The 8,739-nt window shown below is 39.0% G+C and overlaps 1 protein-coding gene across 1 annotated transcript in view; it reads right to left on the minus strand.

Moving 5' to 3' along the window:
- The window catches only part of LOC124009914 (transient receptor potential cation channel subfamily A member 1-like), a 24,416-nt gene extending 20,482 nt beyond the window's left edge, over window positions 1-3,934 (minus strand). The window contains exons 1-4 of the mRNA XM_046322166.1: window positions 3,870-3,934; window positions 3,476-3,666; window positions 1,576-1,726; window positions 1,016-1,191 (exon numbers count right to left, since the gene is read on the minus strand). Of these exons, the coding sequence (XP_046178122.1) occupies window positions 1,016-1,191; window positions 1,576-1,726; window positions 3,476-3,574 (426 nt within the window). The 5' untranslated portion in view covers window positions 3,575-3,666; window positions 3,870-3,934. The remainder of the gene's footprint in view (window positions 1-1,015; window positions 1,192-1,575; window positions 1,727-3,475; window positions 3,667-3,869) is intronic.
- Between the last annotated feature and the right edge of the window lie 4,805 nt (window positions 3,935-8,739).

Below are 8,739 nucleotides of genomic sequence, written 5' to 3' on the forward strand. Positions count from 1 at the left end.
CAGCGCCTTGTGCCATGACGCCCACTGTTCCCCCCCCAACCCCCGGCCTTTTCATTAAGTGGGATATGTTAGGCTCTGCCTTAAACCACTAGGAGCAGAGCTCCCCTATGGGGCGGAGCTCCACAATATAGTTACCAGAGTTGTAACTCCAGTTCTATGAGTGGAGTGGAGCCCCATAGGACTTAAGGCCCTGCCAGTCTACAGGATCAGTGAAAACCTCTCGTTGCAACAGAATACCATCATGGATACCATTTTTATGTCTGCATCCAGTATGAAGTTAGAGGTAGTTTCACGAGCCAAAGCTCGCCGGCGTTAGTACAATGACTCGAAGTCTACAAGAACATATACCATGCTAGCTGTTCCTGTTCATCAGACTCTGGGAAAGTAGATACATACCTTCATTGCTAAAATGTCTCAACTTAGATAGAGGAAATTCAAGTCATTGGAGCTAATTACAGTTTTTTTCTGTATAGAAAATTATTGTGGTAAATTCAAGAATATGGACATTCAAGGCACATGCCCATTGATATTATTAAAATGTTTTTAGCAGAGAAACAGAGCATTACCTCTGCAAAATGCATAGAAATGCAGGAAATTAGCTTGAAAACTGCAAAATTGTCTCTCAGCTCCATGCCAAAATATGTACAATTGCTGGAAATTAGCTTGAAAAATTTAGAAATCTCTCAGCTCAATGGAAAAATTGCAGAATATTTGCTTTACAACAGCAACATTTTCTCTATGACACCAAGATTCCTTTCTAGCTAATTGACTATGTTAGTGTACACTTCCTCTTCCAATGAACTGTTGGGAGGTCTATATAATGAAACTGTCCACCAAATCTATTACATTTCAAATGTTGATTACTGTACTTGCTATTATCATTCACCTGATCATAAGACAAGACATTACTTTTTTGTTTGTTAACCTATGATGGGGCAGGGGTCCTTGGGCAAGAAACATGTGAAAACCCCTGTACTAGAGTAGAGCTGAATGGGGGGTCAGGTAGGGGACGGACCTCAACGAGAGGGTTGTGTCCGAGGCTGACAGCCAGGTGTAGGGGAGACATGAGGCGGAGGTTGAGGATGTTCGAGTCTGCCCCCAGGTCCAGCAGGCAAGCACAGCTCTCTCTCTGGGTCCTCTGCACAGCCCAGTGCAATGGAGTGTTGCCCTCCTCATCACAGGCATTCAGTTCTTCACAAAGGTCACAGATAGAGATGTTTGTTTTCTCAATACATTTAAATATATACATAAATATCACATGACTGATAAAAAAAAATATATAATTTTGGCGACAATATAAAATGCCAAACAATAACAATGTTTCAAGGAAGATATACAGTATTTTCCACCATAATTTGCAAATAAATTCAGTAAAAATCCTACAATGTGATTTTCTGGATTTTTTTCTTCTCATTTTGTCTGTCATAGTTGAAGTGTACCTATGATGAAAATTACAGGCCTCTCTCATCTTTTTAAGTGGGAGAACTTGCACAATTGGTGGCTGACTAAATACTTTTTTGCCCCACTGTATACCACAGCATACAGTAAATAAATACCTAAGTAAATACGGCTTACCATCTGGACCAGTTAACTGCACAATGAGCTGTATGGTGCTGATGTGTCCGTGTGAGGTGGCGTAATGCAGAGGGCTGGCATTGGCTTGGTCACGGACTCCCAGCAGGGCTGAGTGCTCTCCCAACGCCACAGAGTCACCTTGCAGAGCCCACTATTATCATAGTGTGGAAAGACCATATCAATCCTGCATTATGTCCTGGTTTACAGTAACACATCTGTTCAAAAGACTATTATTTTACATACTGGATTCTGTTACTGTTCAGTTGACAGCAAAACATATTAACTAAAACCACAGAAAAATGGCCAAAGACTCCAGCCACCCAAGCCATAGACTGTTCACTCTGCTACCGTCTGGCAAACGCTACCGGAGCATCGGCTCTCGGACCAACAGGCTCCGAGACAGCTTCTACCCCCAAGCCATAAGACTGTTAAATAGCCAGACTGCTAAATAGTAAATGAATGGTACTCCAACTATTTGCATGGACCCTACGCACCCTCACTAGACTATATACATGTATACACACCATACACACCCTACATTGACACTCCAACACATAACGCTCACACATAACACACACACGGATATCGACACCACACAAACACACATACATACACATTACACACACAAGCACACATACACACACACTTTTACACTCATCATTTGCTGCTGATACTCAGTTCTTTATTTGACTTATTATTATCTATTCTGATGCCTAGTCACTTTACCTGCCTTCATTGAGATTGTTTTGTTGTCACTGGCCTACACACAATACCCCATAATGTCAAAGTGGAATTATGTTTTACACATTTTTTACAAATGAATTCAAAAGGAAAAGCTGAAATGTATTCAACCACTCTGGCAAGCCTAAATAAGTTCACGAGTAAAAATTTGCCAAACATGAATCCTGTTTGCAACAAGGCACTAAAGTAATACTGCAAATAATGTGTCAAAGCAATTGACTTTTTGTCCTGAATACAGTGTTATGTTTGGTGCAAATGCAATACAACACATTACTGAGTACCACTCTCTAGATAGTGGTGGCTGCATCATGTTATGTGTATGCTTCTAATTGTTAAGGACTGGGGAGTTTTTCAAGATGAAAAGAAACGGGATGGAGCTAAGCATAGGCAAATTCCTAGAGGAAACCTGGTTCAGTCTGCTTTCCACCAGACACTGGGAGATTAATTCACCCTTGAGCAGGACAATAACCAAAAACACAAGGTCAAATCTACACTGGAGTTGCTTACCAAGAAGACAGTGACTGGTCCTGAGTGGCCAAGTTACAGTTACATTTCAATAAAAAACAATGTATGGGCATCCAGGGCACATGCCCATTCATTTTATTTTAATGTTTGAGCAGAGGAAGACAACATTAGCCATGGCAAAATTAATAGAATTGCAGGAGATGAGCTTTAATACTGCCAAATTGTCTCTCAGCTCCATGCCAAAACATGTACAATTGCTGGAAATTGGCTTTAAAACTGCAACTGCATTTTGTCATTATGGGGTATTGTGTGTAGATGAGTGGGAGAGAAAATATATTTGAACCATTTTGAATTCAGGCTGTAACACAACAATTGAGGAATAAGTCAAGGGGTATGAATACTTTCTGTAGCTCCATTTTTGTGTATTTGATTTTATTCCTCTTGTGTTGCTATTTTTAGTTGTATGATTATTTTTAAACTCTCCATCATTGGGAAGGACTCGTGAGCAAGAATTTCACGGTTGTATTCGGCGCTTGTGACCAGTGTATTTTTTACTAATCACAAAATCATATTAAAATAGTTGATCATATTTGCTAATAATACGTAAGGATTGAGAAGTAAAAAACTGTACATGCAATAATAACATTAAAAAAGGAATTGAATATCTGCAAGATCTGTTTTCCACATGACTTACCTCAAATATTTGGGCAGAAATCTCTGTAGCATGACCTCCATGAATCATAGACAGATGGTATGTCTTGTTCTGCATCAGGTCGGTCTTTGAAGAGCTCATCACGCTTGTCGGTTCATGTCGACATTTCCACAAGGACTTAAACGTTTCATGTGGTTTGGTTTGTGACCGAATGTGTAGATTAGTAGTATGTTCTACAATAGGTAAGAACCGAGAAGTTACATTTCAACATACATTCATATCTATATTAAACAGCTGTCAATGTATAATCACTAAGTGTACATAAAAAACATACAGTATTGAAAGCAAAGACATCCAGTAGGCTGCATAACTGGCTGTAAATTATTATAATGTCAACCAATGAGTCTAACCAGTAAGATGTAATACATCATCTTACCTTAATGTTTTCTGGGTGTGAGATGAGCTTTCTAGTGTCTTCTGGTGTTAGCGAGAGAGGGGGGTTATATAGAGATTTGCCATTTGCCAAACAGATCGAATTACATTGCATCTTGGTTGGTCAGACTTTGGACTGACAGTGGAGAGGCTTAATATCCTAATGTAAATGCATCGGGTCCATTGCCAAAGACCAGAAAAGTTAATTGGACAAACAGTCCTTCCTGAAAAACAACATTAGCTGAAACTGAGGGGTAACTTTGTGGTTTAGAGTAAACCTATGAGATTCACAGGCTCATTACTGCACTATGGTTCTCTGATTTTCCAGTCGTAAACTAAAATCAATAATTCTCTCTTTGTTCTGAATTATGTAATGACCACAACGGAATGGACCTATTCACTTATGTGTCGTATGTAACATACAGCTGAGGATCATTTCCAATCATCTTATAAAACATCCCATTACAATAAGCAATTATTAAAACCAGGAAATTACATTATTTCTGTCATGGCTGATATTCAATTTACATGCTTTGTCTTAAATTTGCCAATTAAACTCTGTGATCGTAGTTGTTCCAAAACTTTACATTTAGAGTAAAATACCACATTCGCAATGCTCACTCTCCTCTGTTAAAAAAATACACCTCCTTTATGCACAAATCTTTTGTCATTTATTGACTAAAGCGTTCAGCCCTTTTATTCTATTATTTTAGGAGTCGACTTTCACAAGGCATTCAGGTTTTGTGTTGATAACAATGCTCTGTGGGAGCCTGAGCAATGAACCCTTTATATGGTCAAGAATATTTCCAATAAAGATAGGGACCTCCATTGTTGAGTCGAACCAGAGCCAATATGTGTTTGGTTAGCATTAGAGGGGCAAACATGGTGTCATATTTCATAATGCTCCTTTGCCATCATCTGATAAGCATCTGGTTTATTGTTGTATTTTGAATTAAAGTATAGTGTTCATACCCCTTGACTTATTTCACATTTCGTTGTGCTACAGCCTGAATAAAACATGGATTACATAGAATTATTTTCTCACCCGTCTACACACAAAGCCCCATAACGACAAAAGTGAAAACGTGTTTTTAGAATGTTCTGCTAATTTATTGAAAATGAAATACAGAATATATCATTGACATAAGTGGTCACACCCCCGAGTCAATACTTTGTAGAAGCATCTTTGGCAGTGATTACAGCTGTGAGTCTTTTTGGGTAAGTCTCTAAGCGCTTTACATCGGGATTGAACAATATTTGCCCATCTTTTTTTTTTTTATTTTTTTATTTTTTTTTACAATTCTTCAAGCTCTGTCAAGTTGATTGTTGATCATTGCTAGGCAGCCATTTTCAAGTTTTGCCATAGATCTTTAAGCCTGATTTGAGTAAAAACTGTAACTTGGCCACTCAGGAGCATTCAATGTCATCTTGGTAAGAAACTCCAGAGTTTTGGGTTATTGTCCTGCTAAAAGGAGAATTAGTCTCCCAGTGTCGGTTTGAAAGCAGACTGAACCAGGTTTTCCACTAGGATTTTGCCTGTGTTTATAGCTGTATTCCGTTTATTTTTATCAGAAAAAATTCCCTAGTCCTTGCCGATGACAAGCATACCCATAACATCATGCAGCCATCACCATGCTTGAAAATATGAATAGTGGTACTCAGTGATGTGTTGTGTTGGATTTGCCCCAAACATAAGGTTTTGTATTCAGGACAAAAAGTGTATTTCTTTGTGACATTTTTTTGCAGTATTACATAAATGTCTTGTTGTATTGTTGCAAACAGGCTGCATGTTTTGGAATATTTATATTCTGTATAGGCATCCTTCTTTCACTGTCATTTGGGTTAGTATTGGGGAAGTAACTACAATATAACTACAATAACTGTAACTACAATGTTGTTGGTCCATCCTCAGCTTTCTCATATTACAACCATCATGGGGTACTGTGTGTAGGCACTAAATATCAATGTATTTTTATTTTTTATTAAGGCTGTAACACAACAAAATGTGAGAAAAGTAAAGTGGTGTGAATACCTTCTGAAGGCCCTGTATGTTAATATGTTTGATATACAGGGCATTTGGAAAGTATTCAGACATCTTGACTTTTTCCACATTTTGTTACGTTACAGCCTTATTCTAAAATGGATTAAATAAACAATTTTCCTCATCAATCTACAAACAATACCACATAATGACAAAGCAAAAAAAGGTTTTATTGGCATATTTATAAAAAAAAAAAAAAAGAGAAATAACTTATTTACATAAGTATTCAGACCCTTTGCTATGAGACTATAAATTGAGCTCAGGTGCATCTTGTTTCCATTGATCATCCTTGAGATGTTTCTACAACTTGATTGGAGTCCGCCTGTGGTATATTCAAATGATTGGACATGATTTGGAAAGGCACACACCTGTAAGGTGTTGTTGACAGTGCATGTCAGAGCAAAAACCAAGCCATGAGATCGAAGGAATTGTCCGTAGAGCTCCGAGACCAGGATTGTGTCGAGGCACAGATCTGGGGAAGGGTACCAAAACATTTCTGCAGCATTGAAGGTCCACAAGAACACAGTGGCATCCATCATTCTTAAATGGAAGAAGATTTGAACCACCAAGACTCTTCCTAGAGCTGGCTGCCAGGCCAAACTGAGCAATCAGGGGAGACGGGTCCTTATCAGGGAGGTGACTAAGAACCCAATGGTCACTCTGACAGAGCTCCAGAGTTCCTCTGTGGAGATGGGAGAACCTTCCAGAAGGACAACCATCTCTGCAGCACTCCACCAATCAGACCTTTATTGTAGAGTGGCCAGACGGAAGCCACTCCTCAGTAAAAGGCACAATGCAGCCCGTTTGGAGTTTGCCAAAAGGCACTTAAACAACTCTCAGACCATGAGAAACAAGATTCTCTTGTCTGATGAAACCAAGATTGAACTACTCTTTGGCCTGAATGCAAAGCTTCACGTCTGGAGGAAACCTGGCACCATCCCTACGGTGGAGCATGGTGGTGGCAGCATCTTGCTGTGGGGATGTTTTTCAGCTGCAGGGACTGGGAGACTAGTCAGGATTGAGGGAAAGATTAACAGAGCAAAGTACAGAGAAATCCTTGATGAAAACAGCTCAGGACCTCAAATTGGGGCAAAGGTTCACCTTCCAACAGGACTACGACCCTAAACACACAGCCAAGACAACGAAGGAGTGGCTTCAGGACAAGTCTCTGAATGTCCTTGAGTGGCCCAGCCAGAGCCCCGGACTTGAACCCAATCGAACATCTCTGGAGAGACCTGAAAATAGTTGTGCAGCGACACTCCATCCAACAGAGCTTGAGAAGATCTGCAGAGAAGAATGGGAGAAACTCCGCAAATACAAGTGTCCCAAGCTGGTAGAGTTATACCCAAGAAGACTCAAGGCTGTAATCGGTGCTGAAGGTGCTTCAGCAAAGTACTGAGTAAAGGGTCTGAATACTTCTGTAAATGTAATAACCATATACATTTTTTTGGAATACATTTGCAAAAATGTATGAAAATCAGTTTTTGCTCTGTCATTATGACGTATTGTGTGTAGATTTATGAGGAAGAAAACAATTTAATACATTTTAGAAAAGGCTGTTACATAACTAAATGTGGAAAAAGTCAAGTGGTCTGAATACTTTCCAAATGTACTGCAGTTAAGCTATAAAATGTCCCAACACATATAGAGATATTAGTAATAACTGTCATGAAATATTGCTTTTAAATTTATGAAATAATAACATACAGTACAAATAATAATGTAAGGGCCTTTTTAATTGAGAGGAATTTTCCTCTCTCATTTAATATTTTACTGGTGCAATGCAAGAGTCAATGCTGTTTCAATGGATAACTGACTGATTTCTTTAGTAGTAATGTAAGTAGTCCACTGGATTCAATGTCAAACTTTGTAATTGCAAAAGAATGTTCTTACAGAAAGCAGTATTATTTTATACTGTATGCTTTTGTGGAACACCTTTTATACTATGAATGAGCAACCGATCCCCTCTTGTGGTCACTTTTGATACAGAAATGTATTTTACCCATGATGAAGTCATATACTGTATGTCCCCATCTCGGGAAAACAAGATCTTTAAAAAGAACACATACAATGCATTCGGAAAGCATGGGATCATGGCATCTGTGCTTTAAATGGTAGAACCTCAACAAAAGCATTCGGCAAATAATAAAAAATTACAATGTCCCCAGAGCGTACGGCAAGTAACCGAAAGGTAGCTGGTTCAAATCCCTGAGCCAACTAAGTGAAAAATCTACTGATGTATCCTTGAGCAAGGCACCTAACCTTAATTGCTCCTGTAAGTTGCTCTGGATAAGAGCGTCTGTTAAATGACTAAAATGTACAAGTGTAAATCCCCAGTTTGTTCCCAAAAACAGGCTTTCCCTTTGTAGCTTGGAATGTGTAGTGAATAATAATACAGCATAAATAACTACTTTCTCTGCCAGAGATGACCATTATCAGCAGTGGCAGCTAAATATCTCATGCTAGAGGTTTATTCTGTAGGCTATTTCTTGGTGAGCAGCCAGATGCTATCTGCTTCTGCCAACTCCAGCCAAGGGGAGAGGGTCCTTGCTGTGCTTATTCCTACAGTTCAGGAGCCCCCATGATGTACTCTTTGCCACCTGGCAGGGCCCTTGTCTTTAGGGAGGGTTCGAGGTGTGGATTTTTTCTTTGTTTTGTTTTAATTTGTGTTATGTTTTCTTAAATTACCAAATTGGATATAGGCATCCAGTGTTATCTTGACTCTGTAGCAGGTTGCTGGCAAGTTAATCTAACAATTCCACAACTACCTAATACACACAAATCTAAAGGGTTGGAATAAGAATATGCATATATAAATATATTGATGAGCGAT

This window comes from Oncorhynchus gorbuscha, linkage group LG22 (assembly GCF_021184085.1).
Source record: "Oncorhynchus gorbuscha isolate QuinsamMale2020 ecotype Even-year linkage group LG22, OgorEven_v1.0, whole genome shotgun sequence".
Lineage (NCBI taxonomy): Eukaryota > Metazoa > Chordata > Actinopteri > Salmoniformes > Salmonidae > Oncorhynchus > Oncorhynchus gorbuscha.